Source organism: Carya illinoinensis, chromosome 1 (assembly GCF_018687715.1).
Source record: "Carya illinoinensis cultivar Pawnee chromosome 1, C.illinoinensisPawnee_v1, whole genome shotgun sequence".
NCBI lineage: Eukaryota > Viridiplantae > Streptophyta > Magnoliopsida > Fagales > Juglandaceae > Carya > Carya illinoinensis.
Genome location: NC_056752.1, coordinates 31592420 through 31618017, shown reverse-complemented (window position 1 = coordinate 31618017; position 25598 = coordinate 31592420). Strand labels below are relative to the sequence as shown.

At 37.9% G+C, this 25598-nt stretch overlaps 1 protein-coding gene across 5 annotated transcripts in view; it reads left to right on the top strand.

Annotated features, from left to right (window-relative positions):
- The window catches only part of LOC122315184 (retrovirus-related Pol polyprotein from transposon TNT 1-94), a 34186-nt gene that overhangs the window by 2216 nt on the left and 6372 nt on the right, over positions 1-25598 (top strand). For 3 of the 5 annotated variants that reach the window (XM_043130992.1, XM_043130973.1, XM_043130983.1), the window contains exons 3-11: positions 292-412; positions 683-783; positions 2975-3131; positions 3229-3367; positions 9871-9964; positions 18666-18803; positions 21427-21527; positions 23227-23340; positions 23802-24028. In XM_043130992.1, coding sequence (XP_042986926.1) covers positions 292-412; positions 683-783; positions 2975-3131; positions 3229-3367; positions 9871-9964; positions 18666-18803; positions 21427-21527; positions 23227-23340; positions 23802-24028 — 1192 coding nt within the window. Of the gene's footprint in view, positions 1-291; positions 413-682; positions 784-2974; positions 3132-3228; positions 3368-9870; positions 9965-13030; positions 16549-18665; positions 18804-21426; positions 21528-23226; positions 23341-23801; positions 24029-25598 lie in introns of those variants that run through there. The other 2 variants (XM_043130995.1, XM_043131002.1) reach the window with 2 other exon arrangements.

Genomic DNA, 25598 nt, shown 5'->3' with positions numbered 1-25598 from the left:
AGTTAAAATATTGTTAGAATATTATTTTTGTTTTGAGATTTGAAAAAGTTGAATTGTCTTTTGTGTTTTTTTTGGAAGTTTGAGAAAGTTATAATAATTAGATGAAAAAGTTGAAAATTTGAAATTGAATAGTGTTTGCATTTGAATGGTGTTTGAATGTTGAGATGAAATAAGATGAGATGGACTGAGATGGGTTGGGACCATTTGTGAAACCAAATGGGGCCTTAGTCCTTTAATTTTGTATTAGGTATTCAATTTGTATGTATTTTTATTGTGCTTTCTGTTTGCTAGGTGGTTTTTATCAACAATCTAGAAAAGTTATGGACCTGTCGGGTTTGACTGTTATACCTTTGCCTAATTCTTCAAGGAGAATTGACAAAAAGATTGTAGAGACTGATTGTCATGCTAAACGGTAATTAAATCTCATCTGTACATTGTTCTATATCTTTTATTTCAATGTTATGGATATTTTCTTCTACATAATATATGCGGATGTTGCATGGTTTATCTAATAGTGCAAAAACTGTATGTCCCTAACAATGGTCATGGAAGTGAGATACAAAATCTATCACCATCATATTCCATTATATTTCAGTGAAATGCAACATTTATGTTCGTGAATGATGAACTTTCTTTTTGGGGCATTGCAAATTTGACAGCTCTCCTAACTTATGATGCACAGTCTTCTTTCAGGTTATCAACCGATAACAGAAGTATCACATAAGTGTAACCCTGAAAGTGATTTTTTGTCCTTCATCAACTCCACTTTAGATGAGATTGAAGGTATTGAATTTGTTTCCTATGATATATTTCCTTTTTCCACTTCAGTAATGCAAGGATTGTTGTTCCTGGAAATAATATTATATCTTCTCAGTTTTTCAATCTGTTTTGTAAAGTATGGAGATTTTTTTTTTTATAATTTACTTTACTAGGGATGGTTAGTTTTATATGCTTTTCTCCCTTCCATATCTAACATGGTAGCGCTGTTGTTTTGCATATCTACTGAATGGGGTTGAATCCTTTTATCAGTGTTGGGCTGATTCTTAATTTTGATGAGCCATGCAGTTTTATTTGTAGCTCTTTCATGCTTAGATGAATTATTGTGCTTTCTATACTTGGTGTATTTTTTCTCACTAATACATCAGCCATTTTGTTCAATGCCGTTGCTATTTATGGACCAAATATGCACAATTCTAAGCTTGTCAAGTGAAATTCACAGTGATAGTGTATGATAATTGTCATCATGACTTTTACTTGGATATTTGAACAATTAAAATTTCAAGATCTTTGAATTAGTTTCCATGATTCTTATGTTTTACCCCAACTAGAGCAAGTCATCAAAAATTTGGCAGATGCCGGCATTTTTTTCTCTTAGGCCTGGTTTGTTTTTATAGACCATCTCATCTCATGTCATCTAATCATGACAACTTTCCCAAACTCCCAGACAAAATACAAAAAACAATTCAACTTTTTTAAATCCCAAAACAAAAATAATATTAAAAAATTATATTCTAAAAATATTTTATTCAGCTTTCAACTTTTATCTCATCTCATCCCATCTCATCCGTGTAACCAAATGAGGCCTTAGTTTTTTTTCCTCGTATAAGTTTGAGAAGCCATTGAATGCCTGACCAAAACATTCACTGTTTTCCTCATTCATCAATATAGTTTCTGTAAATTACTGCCTAAAGGTGTTGGCAAACCGGTTAAGGACAGTGGTGGCAAATTTGGTAGTCGATACTCAAAATTCCTTTGTTGGAGGAAGGGAAATTTTGCCTCATTTCTAATTGCAAAAAATGTTTGCATGGTGGGATTAGAAGTAGGATTACAAGTTGAACTCGCAAAATGAAAATTAAAAAGCCATGACCCAATTAATTGGTGTTATTTGATATATATGTTAGGTATGGTTTTTGCAATTGATGAAAAGAATGGCTTAAGTGTATTTTCACATTCAAATTCTCCAATTCAATGAACAAACACTATGGATATGGAGATCTAAAGTCAACATTTTGTTCATTTTTGTTATGGATGTTCTTAGCAAGTTGCTACTATCAGCAATTGCGGGTGGATACATTTATAGATTATTATTATTTTTTTGATAGGTACATTTATAGATTTTAGTTTGGGGTCTTTGCTAATGACATGTTAGGTTGCCACTTGGGTCATCTTTCATGGCAGGCACATCATGTATTAAAATATTTGAGTAGAGAATAGATTTGCTGAGTGGAAGAGGTGGCTGTTATGTAGAGCATTTTGTGTAGTTTACCTATATATAGCTGAAAAAATAGACAAAGAAATAGAGAAGGTGAGACATGTGGGAAGACGAGAGATAACAACTGACAGAAAGAAAGGACACAAAATTATAGTTCCCAATCTACTGAGCATATTATTTATACTATGTTAATAAGAAATATTGCATTGTACATTGAGAAAGGAAATATGTGCTGAAGTGACAAAATGATATTGACAGATTTTTTATCTTTAGTTTGTATTTCTGTATCATTTTTTTGAAGAAAAAATTTTGGGTATGTTTGGTTACAAATATTTTTCAAAATTTTGTAAAGTTTTTGAAAATTCCAAACCAAACATCTTGAAATCTCAAAGAAAAAAAAAAAAAAATTATATTTGAACTTTTCAACTTTTCCTCCAATCATTACCCAAACACAAATATCAAAACATCTTTTACAAACTCCAAACCAAAAAACATTCTAAAAAAAATTATATTCAAATGACTTTTCAACTCCACCTACCCACTTTCACAAACTCCAATATAAAACTTATTTAAAAAAATAAAAAATTTCCCTCCTTTTCCAAAACCCAATAAACAACACATCTAAAAAAAATCTAAATATTCTTAAAATTTTTCATAACCAAACATACCAAGTATGTCTGTATCATATATATAGTTTAGTTCCGGTATAGACCTTTTCCTGCTTCACTCTCTTATTCAATTGCTTGACATATTATTGGGCAGGACCCTATCATTGTTGGCTAAATACATTCAGGGAAAACAAGGACTCCTTCAAGAGGGGTGCAACCTTCTTGGTTCTTGCTGGACAGTTCCTCGATGATTCGATAAATGGCTCCAATTCTTCCTGGATGCTAGAACAAGCAAAGTCTATTCAGCAAAGGTAGAATAATGTTCGATAGTTGTTTCTTTTCACTTACGACAAATGATTTTGTTATTTTAAAATTCCTCTTCCTCATCCCCTCTTTCCAATGTTTTAGGTTCCCTCAGCTCCATATAATGGGTTTCCAGTGTGGCAGTTCAGTTTTTTCTTCTGTTGATCGAAGTCATGTAGTCCAGCTAATAATGAATGAATACATCACATTTCCTATTTTATTGTCAAACAAGATGTTTCCTGAGGTGAGCTTTAAATTTTCTGTTTAACCTTAAAACTATATTGAGACTTTTGTCTACAAAAAGTGTACGCTTCATCATGCTTTAAAGAGTCTTAGGCTCACTAACTTGTTCCAGTTCAACTTTTCTACTTGCCATGTGTTGTGATGAAATGGTAGGTATTGTAATGTTATGAAGTTTTGCCATGCATGTACTATTTCAAGAAGTACGCTCTTTTTATTCTTGTTAATTCCATTGCTTGTAATGCTTGAATACACCCTATTGCTAGTAGCCTCTAGCCATTAGGATATGTTATTTGTTATTATTCATATGAATCTTATTAGATCAATTGGGATACATTTTAAAAAGGTTTTAAGGATAGGCTAGCCCTATTAAGTAAAGTCAAGGACAGGTCAAAGTTGAGACAAAGAAATTATGGAAAAGTGATTCAATAAGTTGAGACAACCATTTAATGTGTATTTTACTTGAAGCAACCAAGTGGTAGTAGTCATGGACCATCCTTGTTACATATCCAACACTTGTTGTATGCTAAAGTTGTGAATTGTGCTTCATTTGACAACTATATTTGTTGATTTATAATGATTTTAAATTAGGATTTCACATTGAATCTTTCTAGACGCTAAGAGTCTAGGTTCTCTCCGTACGCTTTCTTTCCGTACGATTGTTTTTCTGATGGTGATTATAGAGTTTTTGATCGTGTGAGTCTGAGTGTTTAATAAGATCAATGGGATTCTTGAAGACTCTAGTGATAGAACAGAAATCTTTTGCGGTGTCAAGGGAAGGCCGATGGGTTTTAATCACGGAAAAAGGGTGGAAGTTGGTTAAGAAGATGAGATTGGAATTAACCACGGCTTAGTGGTTCGCCAAAGCTCTGGAGGACTGTGTGAAAGTAGGGAGGAAGGAGTTCTTTGCAGGCCATCGGGTGGGTGACAGGGGCTTCATAGCACAGAGGTGCTCAAACCTGCAGGGTGTGTTCATGGCGTTGGTAGAATATTATAGGGGTGGACACCGGAACTGTATTTTTGTTCTAGAAGATATCGAGGGTCTGGGTTGGCGAAAAATGGTGGAGACGTTGAAAGAGATGGAGCAAGACGTTTGTCTCACTGGGGCAGCATCGGCAGTGACGTTGACAGAGCATCCACAGTGGCCCTCTAGGTCATACATGGAGGCCTTGCAACAAAAGACTGGTAGGGTCCCATCGTTTAAACAGGCCTAGCCAGATGTTAGTGCTGCAGGGGATAGGCAACTGTTGAGGGGAGCCATTTCATAAGGTCTGCAGGGACGTGAGGGGGGTGACAGGGGATGTGTTGGCTTACAAAAGGAAACTTACCTTCGAGTAATGACCGAAATGCAGAACCAGTTGGGAGATTTCCAACTAAAACTAAATTGGTTGAAGAAAAAAATCGAGGATGTTAATGGGGTGGATCTGGGTGTGGGCCCAGACGATGGGCCTTGTGCAGGAACGGGGGCCTTGGTTACTTCGAAGGGCAAGCAGCCAATGACTTACGGCATTAACCCAGCTGGACTGAACGGGCAGGCTGCATGTGGATCGGCAGCTGAAATGAATGGGCCTGGTGGGCAGGCTTCTAATGGACGGGTGAGTTACGGGCCCAGTTTGGTACTGAAGGCTAATTACAACTATGGAGCCCAGAGGCCCTTACCAAACATGAAGGTCTGGAGGCAGCGAGCTAAGGCCTCAGGCGAGGTTGACAACACGGTGCCACGGCCACTTGTGTTGGCGATGGGATAGATGAACATGGCGAAGGCAGCGAAAACCTTGACGGAAAAGTTGGCATCAGAGAACACCTCAGTTGGCATTGGAGATCACCTCGGGCTGGGTATGTTGCAAAGCAATTCGAGTAAGGTGGTTGCTCAACACCGGCGATGGTGGCCTCTCTGTAGGTGAAACAAAAAATGCCGGTGATGATGGAGGAGCAGATTTTACTGTCACGTGAGGAGGATTTTGCTGAAATCGTTTCATCTGTCCTCGTTCTTCCTTGACGTTTGTGCACAGAGACTGCTAATTCCATCTATGGAAATGAAAACCACTCAGAGTGAGGCCCTTCCTGCCATAGTGGAGCACCTTGAATTAATTTTGGAAGATGGGGAAGAGCTGAACCTGGGGGCCGTGGGTGACAGTATCAAGGGGCTTTCTCAAAGAGTTACAATGGAGAGTACTGACATTTTGTTGGTGCCGAAGTCTCAAGAGGTAAATAATGCGACCTTTGTGGTTGAATGGGAAGGTTGCAACTTGCTGGAAGGGGATATAGAGACTGGGGATAGAACTCCACTCCCACTGAAATGTGTGTTACCAGGTGAGTTTGAGACATCGAATTAGGTGTTCAACAAGGTAAAAGATATTCAACATGTGGTGGTATTGAAGTGTGTGTGGTGTGAGGAACAATTTTTGGCACTTCTCACGGCCATTGAGGCGGGTCATCTGCATGATAAAAAAAGGGGATCCAAAAAATAGAGGGAACTCGAGAATTAATTGGTCACTAAATGAAGGTAGCTCAAGCCGGGATAGATCTAAAGGGAAGGGCACTACTATTTCTTTATGAAGCCTAAAATTGTGTTTTGGAATGTGCGTGGGCTGAATGAGATTAATAAGTGGCAGCGCATAAAAAAATTGTTTCGGGAATGGATGGCCGACATTGTTTGTTTTCAAAAAACAAAGCTGAAGTTGGTGACCAGAAAAATTGTGAGAAGTATGTGGAGCTGTCCGATGTAGATTGGGTGTATCTGGCTTCGAATGGGGCCTCTGGCGGTATTCTTGTGATGTGCGATAAAAGAGTGATGGAAAAAATGGAGGAGTTTATAGGGGATTATATAGTGGCTTGCTCATTTAAGATGGTGGAGGATGATTTCTTGTGGGCCTTTGCATGTATTTACGGACCAAATGTTGATGTTAGAAAACAATTATGGGATGAAATTGCTGGATTGCATACTTGGTGGGACCTTCCCTGGTGCATTGGCGGTGATTTTAATATCACAAGATTCCCTAGTGAAAGATCTGGAGACAACCACCTTCGCTCAGCCATGACGGATTTCTTAGATTGTATTTTTGACTTGAAGATAGATCTCCCACTCACAGGAGGTCCATTCACATGGTCTAATAGCCAAACGTGGTCTCGCTTAGACCGATTCCTAATTTCGCTAGATTGGGAAAGTAAGTTTCCAGAGGTGTGCTAGAAGAGATTGCCACGAGTGTGCTCAGATCATTTCCCTATTTATTAGATAGAGGAGGCATTCAAGGCGGTCAGCATTATTTCAAATTTGAAAATATGTGGTTTAAAAGTGAGGGCTTCGTGGAAAGGGCAAGGCACTGGTGGTCATCATATCAGTTTTTTGGTAGTCTCTCTCACATACTTGCAGGTAAATTAAAAGCTTTAAAGAATGATTTAAAGTTTTGGAATTCTCAAACTTTTGGCAACTTAGGGGAGCAAAAGAAAACCATGTTGGAGGAATTACAGAGTTTAGAGAGGTTCATGGAAGATAGAGTCCTTACCCCAGGGGAAATTTCACGTAAGGCAGAGCTAAGCTCAGAAATCGAAAAGGTATTATCTTTGGAAGAAATTTCTTGACGTCAGAAGTCACGAGCATTGTGGCTAAAAGAAGGGGATCAAAGTACAAAATTTTTCATAGAGTGGCCAACTCTCATAGGAGAAATAACACAATTGAGATGCTGCATATTAATGATGGAGAATGCAAAGAGGCTCCTATGATCCGGGAACATGTGGTAAGCTTCTATGAAAAGCTTTTTACAAAAAGAGAGAGATGGAGGCCAAATTTGGATGGACTTAGCTTTGATTCTATTGAGCCACAAACTGCGTCATGGTTGGAAAGAGCTTTTGAGGAAACTCAGGTACATGAAGTAGTTAGAAGAATGGCAAAAGATAAAGCACCAGGACCAGATGGTTTCTCAATAGGGTTCTTTCAAACATGTTGGGAGGTTGTGAAAGAGGACATTATGAATGTGTTTCAAGAATTATTTGTGGGTGGAAAATTCTAGAGAAGTCTAATGCTACTTTTATTGCTTTAATTCTGAAGAAGACCGGGGCATCGGAGGTGAAAGACTTTAGGCCTATTAGCCTCATAAATGAGGTATACAAAATCATTTCAAAGGTGCTTGCAAATAGGTTAGGGGCGACCTTGGATAAGATAATCTCAAAACCACAAAACGCTTTTGTAAGGGGTCCTCAAATTCTAGATTTTGTCTTAATAGCCAATGAATGCTTGGATAGTAGATTAAAGTCTGAATGTGAAGGGATTATTTGCAAGCTAGATATGTAAAAGGCATACGAGCATGTAAATTGGGAATTCCTCCTCTATCTATTGAAGAGATGTGGTTTTGGGGAGAAATGGTATATGTGGATCAGAAGGTGCATCTCAATGGCCAGATTTTCAGTACTGATCAATGGAAACCCAGAGGATTTCTTTAACAGTTTTCGGGAGTTAAGACAGGGACATCCATTGTCACTACTTCTTTTTGTTATCATCATGGAAGCACTGAGCAAGATGTTAACGACCATAGTTAATAATGGTTTTATGGTAGGATTTTTAGTGGGTGAACTAAATAGGGGCCTTATCTCGATTTCACACTTACTTTTTGTAGATGATACCTTAATATTCTGCAAGGTAGAGCAGGATCAACTTAGTACTCTGAAGGTGCTCCTTCTGTGCTTCGAGGCAGTGTCAGGGCTGAGAGTGAACTTTGATAAGTCAGAGCTAGTGCCAGTTGGTAATGTTAGTAATACTCGGCATTTGGCTGGCACACTTGGATGCAAAGTTGCTTCTTTCCCAATGACTTATCTGGGATTACCGTTGGGGGCTGCATCTAGGGCCTGAGCGATCAGGGATACAGTTATTGAGAAAATAGAATGAAGATTGGCAGGGTAGAAGAGATTGTATTTGTCGAAAGGAGTTAGGGTGACCCTTATCAAAAGCACTCTTTCTAACCTACCTACCTATTTTTTTTATCATTATTTTCTATCCCAGCATGTGTGGCGGCTCGGCTTGAAAAACTCTACTGGGATTTTTTATGGAGTGGAATGGGGGAAGAATTTAAGTTTCTTCTAGTTAGCTGGGATAAGGTGTGTAGACCAATTCCTTTAGGAGGGCTAGGGATAAAGAACTTGAGAATGTTTAATCAAGCACTCTTGGGGAAATGGCTTTGGAGATATAATGTGGAACCGGAAGCTCTTTGGAAACTAGTAGTTGATTGTAAATATGGTCGGTCTTGGGGAGGTTGGTGTACTAGAGAGGGGAATGGGCCTCTCGATGTGGGGATCTGGAGATGTATAAGACGAGGGTGGAGGGTGTTTGCTAACCATACTAGTTTGGTGGTGGGGGAAGGTATGCGTATAAAATTTTGGAGGGATATCTGGTGTGGGGAGGTGGCACTAAAGGACTCTTTTCCATCAGTTTTTCGAGTGGCATGCGATCAAGAAACTTCGGTGGCGGATCTCATGATTCTTTCAAGAGATCAAGTTCAATGGAATATTACCTTTACTAGAGGAGCCCAAGATTGGGAAGTAGACAATTATGAGGCTTTCTTCCGTTTAGTATATTCCAAGAAGCCGAATGGACTGCACGTTGACAAATTGTGGTGGACACCAGCGGGTAAGGGTATTTTCTTAGTTCGCTCATTTTATAAGGCCCTTACAACTTTACCAAACTCTCATTTCCCATGGAGAAGACTGTGGAGGAACAAGGCGCTTCCCAAAGCACTTTTTTTCACATGGACAGCAACCCTGGGTAAAATTCTGACTACTGATAATTTGCGAAAGTGACGGATAATTATTTCAGTGTTGTATGTGTAAGAAAGCCGGTGAAATAGTGAATCATCTCTTACTACACTGTGAGACAGCTAGAGTCCTTTGGTGCAAAATTTTTAGTTGCATAGGCCTAAACTGGGTGATGCCGGCTTTAGTGGTTGAGCTTTTGGCTAGTTGGGTGATGCCAGGCGGTGCTCCACAAATCACAGCTATCTGGAAGATGGTCCCTATCTGCATTATGTGGTGTTTATGGCGAGAGCGTAACGAGAGGACCGTCGAAGAGAAGGAGCATACACTAGAGGAGCTTTGAGTTTTATTTTTAAGCACTTTATTTCACTGGGCTATTGCTATAGATTTCAATGGCCTAGATGTGCATGATTTCCTTTTGTCCTATTTAGCGACCTAGATAGGTTTTATCTCTTGTATACCTCCTTGTGTACTTGGGCTATGCCTATTCTTATTAATACTATCGTTTACTCATCAAAAAAAATTTATAATGATTTTGGTACGTGTTCAAAATATTCACAGGTAAAAGTAATGCATTAACATAAACTACTCTAATATGGTAAATGAGTAGTCTATTTTTGTCATCATTTCTTTGTTAATTTTCTCTGTGTGACCTATCAAAAAACAATTTCCTCCGTGAGTTTGGGATTCTTTATGGTTCTGCATACGTTTTAGTGCTGTTAATAGTTGTTCCCATTAAAATTAACGTTTTGTTGATGTATGCAGGTGGCAAATGTGCCATGTTACATTCTATTCAAAGATTCTAGGAGTCATGTATTTTACCATGAGAAGGGCCAGGATATTGGAATTCTTAACAAAGGTATTCATGTTTGCACTTATGCTCTTGCAACAGTGCTGATTTTTTCTTCATGCTACCATTGGTGTCTTTATATATGTATAAAGTTTCCAGTAAGATTTTATTTCCATTTGCTTGAAACGAACCAATTGTATTTTTATCCCGCATTATCAATGAAAAGCTACTTTAATAGGTGTGGGGGCAGAGTGGTTTGTGTGTCTAGTCTCTAAAAGGGTGTAAACGAGTCACTTTTGAGCAAATGGTGGGTGGTGAAACTTTGTTGTCATCATTTTTATTTGAACTTGAGAGCTTATCATTGAATTATATTCTATATACAAATAGCTTCTTTATTTTTCAAGCAAGTTCGAACTTGTTCACATATTATATAATTTTGACAAAATATATTATTTATATTGAACAAAACCGCTTTGCACCAGTTGAGCTGTTTTTAAGGGATTACTAGCCTCCAATAATAATCTGCCACATAAGCGATTCCACACAATTCACGTGAGGGTCATCACAGCCGAACGCCCCACCCCCCTTGCCAAAACTAGATCTCATCTCTAGCCAGTCGAACGTCCCAATGCCGTCAGCCATGGACAAAGTAGTGGAGGGTGTAGAGGAGGCGAAGAAAGAGTGGACCGAAGCGTATGGTCGGACCCAAGAGCATATAAAGGCGATCAAAGAGTACCGAAAATCTAGGGAGGAGAGAAATTCGCATTTGCTCTCATAATTCCAGTTCAAGCTCGATCTTCTTATGCCACAGTTGCCCACCGATGATGAAGTCCAATCTGCTACAGCTTTGCTCTAGTGTTGGAAGAACCAATCCCACAAGGACCTAATTCTATCTCTCATGGTGATTGCTTGTAATGGACCAATAAAACAATAAAACAAAGTCTAATTTAGTACATTTTTTGGTGCATGTTGCAACAGAGAGGTAGATACAGGACCACCTTCCCCTCCCCAAACTCTAATGGACCACCAAAGCTAGCACACTCTACCCTCCAGTTGGCGGCTACCCTTGTCTTACATTTCTATTGTCACCCTTCTCTCGCTCTCAGCGAGCACAGTTTGGGTCTATATATGACTACTTTTCCTCGGCTAACAGATTTCCACAATCCAAATCTCCATATGTACCCATCACAAAGGCAATCCCTCTAATCCCCCAAAAAAAAAGGGTCTCCAATTTAAAGTTTTGTGTTTTGGGTGGCTGCATCGGCATCTGCCTGTATTATGCCCTAGTTTATGCAGCATATTTTAGAGACAGAGATTGTAGAATTATAGGGAGATTTAATTTGATGATCTGTCAGCAATGTTAGGGGCTAAGATTGAGGAAATCTACAGCTAACAGATCATGTTTCTTATCCCATGATTTTAGGAGATTTAATTTGATGATCTGTCAGCAATGTTAGGTGCTAAGATTGAGGAGATCTACAGCTAACAGATCATGCTTTCTTATCCCAAGATTTTAGGGGATTTGGTAGTCTGTTACTAAATCCGTAGATATGAGTTTCCTTTTTTTTTATAGCTTTCTGTTTTAGGTAGTTTTGATTCTTTCCTAAGTAAGTTGTAAATATCCCTAAAATAGATGAGTATTATCATCTATATATAGAGGGGAATGTAATCATTTTTTGATATTGGAATATTAAGTTTTTCCTTCCAATTCAATATGGTATCAGAGCATTCTCTGAACCCTAATTCCCTCATATGACCAAATACGGGAAACGTGATTCAACTACTACCGTTTCCCAAATCACCTCCAATCAGGAAGCAATGGCTTCCAACAACAGTAGTGCAGATAGTAACCTCATGCCCATTACAGGACACAAACTGAATGGGAACAACTATCTTCAATGGTCCCATTCCGTAATGATGTTCATATGTGGAAAGGGCAAAGACGATTATCTCAATGGAGTTGCTGCCAAACCGAACAAGACGGATGAAAAGTTCAAAGTCTGGAATGCTGAAAATAATATGGTCATGTCATGGCTCATTAATTCCATGACAAATGACATTGGAGAAAATTTTCTTCTCTATGGAACAGCAAAGGAGATTTGGGACGCTGCCAAGGAAACATATTCTAACAACGAGAATACGTCGGAATTGTTCGAGGTGGAGAGTGTTCTCCATGACTTCCGCCAAGGAGAGTTAACGGTGACTCAGTACTTCAACACACTCAATCGCTATTGGCAGCAGCTGGACTTGTTCGAAGAGCACAATTGGAGCTGTCCGGATGATGGAATCAGGTATAGACAGATTATTGAACGAAAAAGAATATACAAATTTCTGATTGGATTAAATAAGAATCTTGATGAAGTACGAGGAAGAATCTTAGGATCCAAACCACTACTAAATATCCGGGAAGCATTTTCAGAAGTTCGGAGAGAGGAAAGTCGAAAGAAGATCATGATGGGCTCTCAAGATTCTGTGACAAATCCTGAGAGCTTAGCCCTTATAGTTAGAGGAAATCCATCCAACAACAATGATCACAAACCAAAGAAAGGGCGACCATGGTGTGATCATTGCCGACGTCCTGGTCACACCAAGGACACCTGCTGGAAGATTCACGGCAAACCTGCAGACTGGAAGCCTTCCCGGTTTGCCTATGACAAAGAAGGACGGGGCAACCTCGTCTCCATGGATGAAAAACCATCACCCGAACCCACTCCCTTCAGCAAGGAACAGATAGAAGTCTTACAGAAATTGTTCAGCCAATCCTTGCCTGCACCTGCCCCCACTGTGGTTGGTATTGGTTCCTTGGCACAAAAAGGTAATTTTTTGAGTGCTCTAAATGTTAAAAAGGAGAAGCTAAGTCCATGGATTATAGACTCAGGAGCATCTGATCATATGACTGGAGATGAGAAGCTTTTTTCCACTTACAATCCATGCTATAAAAATTTAACTGTGAGAATAGCTGATGGTTCACTCTCAAAGGTGGCTGGTACAGGTTCTGTTAGAGTTTCTGAGAACATCACTCTTGATTCAGTTCTCCTTGTGCCAAAATTAAATTGCAATTTACTGTCCATTAGTAAACTCACTCGGGATCTCAATTGTGTTACTAAATTTGGCTCCAATCTGTGTGAATTTCAGGTCTTGGACTCGGGGAAGACGATTGGCAGTGCTAAGATGTGTTCGGGGCTCTATCTTCTAGAGGTTAATGATCCTCCTCAAGGAACAACTCACCAATCTGCTTGTTCAGTGTCCAGTAGTCCTATTTCTTTGTCTGTGAGTCGGTCTACTAATGATAGTGCAATTATGTTGTGGCACTATAGGTTAGGTCATCCAAATTTCTTGTATCTTGAGAAGTTGTTTCCTTCATTATTCCATAATAAAAATCCAAATGAGTTTCAATGTGAGGTTTGTCAATTTTCTAAACATATTCGTAATTCTTATCCTAACCGATCCTACAAAGCATCTCAACCTTTTTCCATGATTCATAGTGATGTATGGGGTCCTTCTAGGATCAAAAATGTTACTGGTTCTCGCTGGTTCATTTCATTTATTGATGATCACACTAGACTCACATGGGTATTCCTCATGAAAGAAAAATCAGAGACAAACCAGATTTTCAAAACCTTCAACACCATGATCCAAACACAATTCCAAGCAAAAATCAAAATTCTGAAAACTGACAATGCCAAAGAGTATTTCAACTCCATTCTTAATGATTATCTCTTGAGTCATGGTATAGTTCACCAAAGTTCCTGTGTCAACACTCCCCAGCAAAATGGTATTGCTGAAAGGAAAAACCGGCATCTTCTTGATGTTGCTCGCTCCTTAATGTTCTCTACCCATGTACCAAAATTTTTCTGGGGTGAAGCCATCCTCACTGCCGCATATCTCATAAATAGGATGCCATCTCGTATTCTGAACTTCCAGAATCCCTGTCAAATTCTTCTCGAGTCCTTTCCCAATACTCGTCTCATCTCCACCATCCCATTCAAAGTTTTCGGGTGCTCAGCTTTTGTCCATGTCCATCAACAACACAGGGACAAACTTGATCCTAGAGCTCTTAAATGTATTTTCCTTGGGTACTCTCCAACTCAAAAAGGATATAAGTGCTACTCACCAGTCACTAAACAGTTCTATCACTCCATGGATGTCACATTCTTTGAGCAACAACCTTATTTCCCCAAATCTGATATTCAGGGGGAGACTAATTTTATCCAAGAATACCAGCTTTGGGATATTGAAGAATCACCTCATTTCTCTCCTAATTCTGACCAACCCTGCCCATCACTAAATCATGAATCCATTCCTCCTCAAAATCTCTTCCTTGAATCTCCTTACTTCCTAGAATCTCCTCCTCAAGATCAAACCAATAATCCACCTCAAAATCTGGACACTATTCAATCAACAAAGAATGATGAGTTGATTACCTACTCAAGGAGGAGAAAGAACCAAAAGGAGATGGAACAAGAAGCATCTCTTGAGCAAACCCAAGAGTCCGACCCAAGTCCTAGATCAAGTGAAGATCCATCAGGTAACTATAATCCCGAAACTAATGATGATAGTGACTTTCCTATTGCTGTGAGAAAAGGTGTAAGATCATGCACAAAACACCCTATATACACATTTGTGTCATATGAAGGACTGTCACCGAAGTTCAAAGCATTTGTTGCCAACCTTGACAACATCCAGGTTCCTAATAATATACAAGAAGCTCTTAGCTCACCTGAGTGGAAATCAGCAGTGTATGAAGAAATTCATGCACTTGAAAAAAATGGAACTTGGGAAATCTTAGAATTACCAGCTGGAAAACGCCCAGTAGGCTGCAAATGGATCTTCACAGTCAAATATAATGAAGATGGGAGTGTTAATTGATTCAAGGCACGGCTGGTTGCAAAGGGATTCACCCAATCATATGGAATCGACTATGAGGAGACATTTGACCCTGTAGCCAAGTTAAACACAGTTCGGGTTCTACTATCTTTGGCTGCAAACCTTGATTGGCCTCTCCACCAACTAGATGTCAAGAATGCCTTCCTAAATGGAGACCTAGCTGAAGAAGTTTACATGGAAATTCCTCCAGGATTTGAGACACAAACTACGCGCAACAAAGTTTCTAAACTTAGGAGATCTCTATATGGGCTCAAGCAATCTCCAAGAGCCTGGTTTGAAAGATTCACAAAGGTAGTTAAGAAATATGGCTACTCTCAATGTTAGACTGACCATACTCTATTTGTTAAACACTCTTCTGCAGGAAAGCTTGCTGTCCTCATTGTATATGTGGACGACATAATTCTAACAGGAGATTATGAAGAGGAAATCAGCACCATCAAAAGTTTTCTAGCTGCAGAATTTGAGATCAAGGACCTTGGGAATCTCAAATACTTCCTAGGCATGGAGATTGCAAGGTCAAGAAAGGGAATCTCTGTCTCACAAAGAAAATATGTCCTAGATCTCTTAAAAGAGACTGGAATGCTCGGGTGTAAGCCAGCAGATACTCCTATGGATCCAACAACCAAACTAGGCGCTAAGGAAAATTGTGCACCCGTGGATAAAGGGAGATACCAAAGATTAGTGGGTAAACTAATATACCTATCTCACACACGACCAGATATTGGTTTTTCTGTTAGCATGGTAAGTCAATTCATGAATAATCCAAATGAAGAACACATGGAGGCTGTGTATAGAATCCTGAGATACCTGAAACTAACACTAGGTAAAGGATTATTTTTTGAGAAGAACCAAAGAAGAGATATTGAAGTGTTCAGCGATGCAGATTGGGCAGGATCAGTACAAGACCGAAGATCAACTTCAGGGTACTGCACATATGTGTGGGGTAATTTGGTCACATGGAGAAGTAAGAAGCAATCGGTGGTGTCAAAGAGCAGTGCAGAAGCTGAATTCCGGGCAATGGCACATGGCATTTGTGAGGGAATATGGTTAAGAAGGGTACTAAAGGAATTAAAGATTTCAGATGAAGAACCTATGAAAATGTTCTGTGATAATCAGTCAGCAATCAGCATTGCCAAAAATCCAGTACATCATGATAGAACAAAACATGTGGAAATTGATCGACATTTCATAAAGGAGAAGATAGAGGAAGGAATAATCAAGATGTTGTACGTGCCTACATGCCTTCAAACAGCTGACATTCTTACCAAGGCTCTACCAAGAAAGGTGTTTGATGATCTGAGTTCCAAGCTGGGGTTAATAAATATTTACCGCCCAGCTTGAGGGGGAGTGTAGAATTATAGGGAGATTTAATTTGATGATCTGTCAGCAATGTTAGGGGCTAAGATTGAGGAAATCTACAGCTAACAGATCATGTTTCTTATCCCATGATTTTAGGAGATTTAATTTGATGATCTGTCAGCAATGTTAGGTGCTAAGATTGAGGAGATCTACAGCTAACAGATCATGCTTTCTTATCCCAAGATTTTAGGGGATTTGGTAGTCTGTTACTAAATCCGTAGATATGAGTTTCCTTTTTTTTTTATAGCTTTCTGTTTTAGGTAGTTTTGATTCTTTCCTAAGTAAGTTGTAAATATCCCTAAAATAGATGAGTATTATCATCTATATATAGAGGGGAATGTAATCATTTTTTGATATTGGAATATTAAGTTTTTCCTTCCAATTCAATAGAGATAAAAGTGGGGTGCTGCTCTTCCAGATATAAAGCATTTTAAATTTGTGCTGGCATCATGTCGGCTGGAGATGAGAGGGGCTGCAAGTTTGCAAAGGAGATTGCTTAGAGTGTGCGACGGGCTCTAGAAGGGGCTGCAAGTCTATCTCCTACAATGCAATCACATTCTTGTTCCAATAGACCGCCTACATGGCTCTCCCTTATTGGTGAGCTGTTTTTTGGTAGACAACAGCAGACCAATTATAAGATTATCTCATACTAGAACTTATAACTTTATCTACAAACTTTTTCAAATAAACTTCGGTTTTTGTAAATATATTTATATAATGAATATATTAATATCTACAAGAATTTAAAAACATGTATCGTATTAGGAACATGATTTCCTCTTGCCTTTTTTGAATACTTCAAAATATTCTCATGCATATAACACCAGTTCATAAACAATGAAACTGCGCTTCCTCAAATTATCCCTCATCAAAATTTTCTCAAGAGAAGCAATCCATATGAGAAAAGCAACTTTGGATGGCCCGTGAGACCTCCAAATACACCTCCAAGAAAAAGGAAAACAATTCTGGAATGTCAACAGCTATAATATGATCAAATTGTAAACTTGTTACTCCCCTTGGCAAGGGTATTGTGAAGTGGCAATGGCATTGTGGGATGGCATCTTTTGTAGAATTGGTTTGGCTTGGGTTATACCTTTGAGAGTGGTAGACCTTCTAGCTAATTGAAACAGGATTCATGGTTGTTCTCACGTGGATGAGGTTTGGTAGATAGTCCCATCGGGCTTTGTGTCTTATTTAGTGTATTTGGATGGAAAGGAATGATCGATACTTTAATGATGAGGAGTGCACTTTGGAGGAACTACGAATTCTTTTTTGTGCACAATTGCTGATTTGATTTTCTGCTTTAGTGCTTAAAGGAGCTAATGCTCATGACTTTTTGTTCTCGTTTTCTACTTCTTAGAATGTGAGGTGGCTACCACTCTTTGGAAGTGCTATAGTTGGTTTGTTCGGCTTAAATTTTGTGGTTCCCTGCAGGATGGTGAAAATTTTGTTTTGTTTGAAATAGAGGCTGAGTTGTTCACAAAATGAACCATTTGGAAATGATCCCAAATAGCATGTTGTGGTGTATTTGGAGAGAAAGGAACAACCTTAGTTTTTAGTACAAGGAAAAGACGGTGGCAGATCATAAAGATTGCTTCTAAAAAACCTTTATCATTGGATTAGCTATCATTTTGGTGGTTTTTATTTTATTTTATTTTATTTTATTTATCTCTTTTACATTATCTTACTAGATGTTTCCCATACGCCATGTACTTAGGAAAAACCATCTTGATCTCTGTGTTTCATGCCTTCAGTCAAATTGTAGGGGAAAAAAAAAAGAAGAGAAAAAAAAGAAGAAGAGAAAAGCATATGTATAATGTTGTGTGCATGGATGATGATATGACTCTAGTTTTTCTATTCGTGGTTCATTTGTCATGTGCTTCTTCTGATGCATAACTGGTCTGTTAGTTTTGATGCAAAATGTAATGGTTTTATCTTAGTCTAAAGTTCAAGTAGGTTCAGTTACACTTTCCAGAAGAGAGGGAAAAATATATAGGCTATACCACTGGTGGTATATTGTTATTTATTCTACAATTTAATCAGAAACATCCACATGATAAGCATGTGATTTATTTAAAGAAAACATGTGATTGTGAATATGTATATGCCACTTTTGAAATTTGATTTGCTTCTTTTATTTCTTTCCCTTTACGCTTGGGGAATTTACATTCTCTGTTCCCGGTTCCGCCACCTTTTGAATTTTTCAATCAATCTTTACTCATCAACAAATAAGAGAGAGAGAGAGAGAGAGAGAGAGAGAGAGAGAGAGAGAGAGAGAGAGAGAGAGAGAGAGAGAGAGAGAGAGAGAGAATTTGAATATTGAAGTCATTAGTGGCTGTCCCTTTCTTTTTCGTCTTTTTTTCCCATTAGTAATTGTTTTAAACTTCTGGTTGTTTTTTCTTTTCTCTTAAAACTTTTAACTTTTTATTTAATTTACCTATCAAAAAATTGTTTTAAACTTCTGGTGATGATTCACAATCATGTAATATTCAATTTTATTCTCTCTTTTGGTGCTCCTATGCAGCTGTTGAGGAGTTAGGTATTGAAAAAGACAAGTCTAGGTTGGTCCATAACATGAAAAGCACTTGGTCCAGGCACGCTGAGGTCGCTAAGGAACCATATTTATGTTCTTTTTCTCAGAACTTGCTGCTTTACTTCCCAGGTAATTGGGTTTCCCATGCATAGCTTTTGTTGGCATGCCATTTGATTGCATCTTCTATTTGAGGTATTATGAAAATTTTGGGTGGTTGAATGTCTTCATGATGTAGATTCTGTATCCCAGGTTCTGCCCCACTCCTGCCTCTTATTGTATCATCACCTTACTTAAAATTGGAGGAAAAAATATAAATCTTTATATTTCTCTATGATAATTCCTGATTTTGTTGAAGATTTGAGCTCTGAACTTTGATTGATGACATTGCTTTCTGTTTTGGATACCCACATGTCAAAATTCTATGGAATGATGAGATGTAGCTGTATATATGAAAAGTTATTAATTGCTCAGTACCAGTTTCATTGCTTCAGCAGTTACAAGCAGAAGTTATTATGAGTTATTTTGCAACCCCATAGTTTTGTTTGTTTAGGAACTGACGGATGATTAATTGACAAGGACCTACTGTTCCTACAAGTTATAGAGGAGTGCACTAGGCTGACGGACATTAGAGAACGTGTGGCCTCCCTGGGGTGCAAAACCACCATATATTGAACTTCTGCAATGGAAGTGAGCCAATTAGATTCCAAGGGTTCCCGTGGAGAGTGTTGGGACATTGTCTTTCACTACATTAGATGGAATATTAGACTTTAGAGTATAAAGACTCAAAAAATGAAAAGGAAATCAATTTACAATCCAACATTGCACATATCTTGCAGATATAATATTCTTACGTCGAGCTCCTTCACCTGACATTCCCGATTGCCATGCAATTGAACATTAACTATCTACAACAATTGCAAATTGGTGCGAAATCCTATCCTTTGAAGCAATGTCGTATGCTAAATATCATGCCATAATCGCACATTATTACCATCCCTTATCTTAAAATAAATGCACTGAGGAAAAGGTTCCCACACACCCTCGATGCTCTTCAACAACTCACACCATATAGATGATGTCTGGAATGGATCGTTAATGTGTTGCACATTTGGTAAGTGCCACATTCCTTGTGTATGCATGCTAGGTCAACGGGGCTTATAAGTTATTACAAGGAGCCCAATTTTCTGATTAGTTCTTTTGAAATATCATTTTTTATTTATTTATAGAAAGATCACATAAATGTGTTTTGGGCGTCCTTCAATCATGGCAAATGTTATCAATGATAAATCATTTTTGAATTTATTCCCAATACCATCTAAAAGAAATCTTTTTGTAATTTTGCAAACTTTTTAGCAATTGAACTGATGACAAACCATTAGGGGCACGGGTTATGTTGCTATATACTATTGCAAGAGAAGTGCTAATCTAGCTTTCCTCTAGATCTTAAAATCGCATAATGAATGATGACGAGTTTTGAAAAAATTATGTATCTGTCATCAAATCTTTACCTTCTAAAAGATTTTTTAATCATTAATTATTGGAACACATTAAAGCCTTGTTTCTTAAGCTTTAAATGAAGAATCTTTGACTGGAATTTTCACACACATTGGTTATTAATCAACCGTGTTGGGTTTGGACAAATAACTTTTCTGTCTGCAATAAATCTTTTTAACTATCAACATCTATAGTTCATATAAAAAATTATCTGTGGTGGCTTTGACTCTTAAGTTTCTCTTCATTATGAGGAATTCTGGAAATAAGCATATCATGGATTTGTTTCCTTACAAATATTAAGGGAAGCATTGCTCCTATATCATGATCGACCTCTACCTAATTTCTACATATATTAAAATTTGGATTCTATGGACTCTCTCTTAGCTCATGAAAACCTGTTGTTGTCCAACACATATTGGCATTGATAGAAAATAAGTCCAACCAATCTATTGAGCCATGTTTATTTTGTTGTACCTTAGGTTTCTAGATGTCACCAATCTATTGAGCTATGTGTATTTGTCATAATATAACATTTATTGTAACAGACTTGGTTCAACAGATTTTTATTGACATATACGTGTGTATTCTGTCTGTCTGCCATGACCTATGCCATAAGGGCAGGCCATTAGGAGGCTGGAAAGAATTTTGACAATTATGTCGATAACCATACATGGTAGCCCAATTTTATTCACGTTTTACTGTATATTTTAGGAAATGTGGTAGGTATAAGTTGTGATTATTGAAGTGTGCCATACCTCTTAATATGGCTTGCCTTTTCTTTTTGTTTAAAATCATGGGCAGTGTGTGTGTGCGCGCTTGTCTATTCATTTAGGAGGCAAAAATTTGTGTTATGCCAACCGTCAACCCCATTTTATCACAATGAAGAGTTTTGTGATGACATTTTGCATTTATTATTGATTTTGGTTGAATTGATCTCTACTCACGAAGTGTAGGTGCTGTAATTGTTGGGGTTCAGAACTTCAAACTATTGCTAAACACAATTGAGGATCAACTTGATACCTGTTATTTGATCTGTTTGACATGATTTTCATCTTTAGGGAGATTTATGAACTCCAGTTCATTTTTTAATCAAGACCACATCAATAGCAAATCTTGAAAACATTGTAATTGATGAAAATTGGTTCATTTCATGTACATTTTTCTTGTCAAGTTTCTTATGGTGTATGATCTTTACTGGCTCTACATGGTGCAATACAATAGTATGTAGTTTTCTCAAAATTGCCATCATTGTTTACAGGGTGCATCTCTGCAGATGAGAGTGGCAATCGTCTCTTCCTTTCAGACACCAATCACCATCGGATTATTGTCTTTAATGGGAATGGAAAGATTCTTGACTGTGTATGTATAGAAATCTATTATAGAGTTCATGAGAAAATGCAATTTGGCTCAAGTCCATTTGCTGGTGTGGTAATTTCTAATAAAGATTGTGAAATAAATATCCAATCCACACACACAGAAAGAGAGCAATGCTACTCTTCATCCTTGATTTTATCATTCATAGTCATACTGGCTGATGTGGCACATTTAAGTAGCTTAATTGGCCTACTACTTAAATGAAAAGACACTTAAAATATGGCACATTAGCTGGGTGGCTAGGGATGACAAAATTTAGGATGAAGAGAGACATTTCTTGAAAAAAGCAAAACACAGGTAACTTACCCTATGATTTTGTCACGGAATAACAAATAATAAATGTATTTGGGAAACAAATGGAGAGAGAGACAGAAGCATGTATAAGTGATTTTGTGCCAGCAATACCTGAATGTCATGTATGATTGTTCTTTTCATTAATTCTCTAATGTTCTTTCATGAGAGCTACCGTGGAAAAGGATGTGTGGGAATTTCTGAGGAGGAGCTGCCTATCTCAAGTGGACTACATAGACACTAAATACTTTGATATTAGCCTCCTTTACTATTACTTAAATATAGACATCAGCCACTTACTTTCATTCAAGATGTTGGCTGACTAAACACGGTGGTAGAGATTTCAAGATGCTGGTAATGCCAGTAAGATTGTTTGATTTAATTCGCAAAATTTGGATTCAGGATGTTGCATTGGAGACAAAAGTGTCTCCAAAAGGTTGACGTTCTTATCTGGACTTTTTTTTATTATAAAGGTCCAGTTGGTGATCTGGAAGCATTCCTAACCTTCAGATATTTTGTATGATTAACACATACCCAGGGCTAATTATCTGGCAATTGTTTGGCCGGCAAACACTTGTATGTAGTAGAGAGAGATGGGGTCTTTTATAATTGACTGACTCTGATCATCCTCCTCTAATATGGCACATTCCCTCCCAGTTTTATGACCAATGGCATCAGGGGCAAGATGGGAGCGCGCCTCTTTGAAGTCGTTTGTCAATCGTGCCTGCCCCCACACCCCCCCCCCCCCCCCCCCCCCCCCTCTTTTCAGGCAGTTCTACCATGACTGGTGCTAAAATCTTGTGACTGTTATCTAAAAGCTGTCCTAGTTCCTAAGTACATAAATTGTCATAGTCTTCACTTGGTTCTCTCTTTTTCCATTTCTAAGTTACCTGACACAGTTAGATTACTTCTTTTATTCCTTCCTTTTTTGTCCTTCCTTCCATTAAGCTTATTTATTCAAAAATGTCTCCATATAGGTTCTTCTCTTAATTAAAATGAGATGTCATCTTTCCCCTCAAGGACATCATTATTGGTAAAAGGTTTATCCGTTTGATGTAGTAATGATCACTGAATTCATCTGTATGGTTATTTATATGCTCATCTTGTGTTGAAAAAGTGTACGTTAATATAGAGTTTTTTTTTTTTTTTTTGTCTGTTTCATAGAAAAAAGAATCGTAGTTTTCTGGTTGGATTACAGAAAGGGTTTCCTTTTAGAATATTAGCTTTCGGCAGTTCTAGCCCTCTTTATTAGTTTCTGTTTTGAGACAAATTTATTTTGCACCTATTTTTCAACTCATATCTTGCTTGATTTATATCTTCCACTGCGGTTTGTTCTGATATCAAATTAAAGGAAGAATGAAAACGTGGATTGAGAATTATTGTTTTGTGTCAGATTGGTTCCTCCCCTGGTTTCGAGGATGGAGAATTTGAGACTGCCAAGTTGGTCCGTCCAGCAGCTTCTTTTTATCATGCTGTTGAGGATTGCCTGTATTTTGTGGATTCGGAGGTATACATTCTTCACTATATTTTCTAGGCAAGATAATACTATTTTCAAAGAAGAGAAAATTACAGCGGAGTGGGTTTGAGTCCCCAGCAGTCACCCCATCTTTTACAAAACATAGTGCAAATAAAAAGAAAAACTAAGTTGGAAACGGGCACATCGTGCCAATCAGAACTTGACCTCTTGCCTCCTTTTCCTTGCTGTCTCAACTTTAAGCACTTTTATCTGCTGCAGTTGTTTGTACAGCCAATGTCCTCTTAAATCTTGTGTGTTGTGTACTTTGTTTCCCATCCTGTTGATGAGTTCTTTTTTCTGCATTCCTGTTGTACTTCTTGTGACCCTCCTTTTTTCTTCTTGATGATATGAGGGGGAGGGATGGTATGGGGGTTGTATTCTGTTAGAGATTGCTATTTTTTATGCAGTTTTCTCACTAACCATTTTATTCTTGTCAATCCCTATTTACATAGAACCATGCCATCAGGAGAGCTGATTTGGGAAGTCGAATTTTAGAGACACTCTATCCAGCAAGCAACAATGATAAGAAGGGTATTTTTTCATGGACCTGGATCATGGACATGCTGGGTCTGGGAAGAAGTGTTGATATAAAATCTGAAGAATTTGATGCCAATTCCCTGATGTTCCCTTGGCATCTAATGAAATCAATAGATGATAGTTTTTTAATCATAAACCGTAGGTAAGAACACGGTTGTTTTAATTATTTCTTATAAAGTATACTGTAATCGTTTGTTACTTATCTTGAATTTGGCTCCACTTAACATTTCCGTAAGATATTCTCTTGCAAGAATTTAATGATGTATTCGATGTGCTTCAAGATATGCACCTCAATGCTTATTGGTAGTATTTGCAGATTGTTTGTTTGATCCTTATTTACTATGATATTACTCATTTTACTCCCATGATATCAAAAGGATTCTCTCTTATGGGATGCATTTTTTTTTTTATTTGTTTATCTTTATTCACTTTTGTTATATGTGCATATATTGGGAACTTTTTTGGTAATCATTGGTTTCCCTTGTATTTCATAATTATGGAATGTTAATATGTGGCTGCTAAACCCTAAATAAATTTGTTTATTGAGGAAAAAATGTACATGTATTGCAAGAAAAAGAAAAGATTCTTATCACAGATATAATATAATGTTAAATGGTCGGATGAAAAATCTTTTGCATTTTTTTTGTTTTTGTTACATGTCTCGTTAACTTGGCATTTTGTACTCCCTCTTCTTTGATGTTTACTAATAATGACTCTTACACCTTTAGGTAAGCTTGATCTTGAGTTCTAGGTTCATGCTGTTGAGTTGGTGTTGATATCCTAGGCTTGTCTAAAGGCCAATTTTGTAATTCTGTGGCTTTTAATAATATTTACAGCCACAGGTCCCTTAAGAAGCAACACAAGTGCTGCTTCTAAAAGCTGCCAAGAAAGTTTAAACCACTTCACAAGAAGTGAGAAGCTTGATTTATGAAATAGGGTGTAGTTAGCTTCTGATTTTAAAGCAAATGCACCCCAGAAGAAGCCTTAAAAAGCCCCACAAAATGAACCCCATGCTGAGTACAGGCCATATATAACCAAGTTGTCTTGCTTGGAAGTTATGCTTGATTGTGATGCTTAGAGAAATGCAAGTTATGATACCCCACCCCACGAGGAAGAATGTCAAGGATATCACATGGATGTAACAAGTCCAAAGTCAAGTATATGCTAGATCAATCTAGAATGTATAAGAGGATAAAAAGGAGTTTGGAATATCACATAGATGTGAACTTGTAAGGGTTGGCACAAGTGGTAAGGATCTTGGTCTTGGGGTATGCTCCCTCTAGTTTTAAGGTTTGATCCTTGGTGCGAACTGGTTCTAGGGCACACATCCTATTGGTCAAGAGTTGATGATTTACCTGATCCGTGTGATGTGGGAGCATTATATGGGTTTGGAGTATAACCAGGTAAAATATGTTACATTCTAGTCTCTGAGATTCCGCATAATTAAAAAATAATAATCACAGATGTAGGTAGCACATCCATAAGTTGTGAAATGTGGTATTGCAATTGACCTGTTAACGACATGTGGTCAAGGCACTATAAAGGAACGGCTTCCTCTATGATACCAAAAGGACTATCACTATTATCGCTCTTTGTACCTTTTATCTAACCAGATCAACTTAATACATGTCATGTTCTGCAGTAGGACTCAACCTATGTTCACACAATGTCCTCACAATCTATTAGCATGTCCCCAAGCCATTATGCGAGCA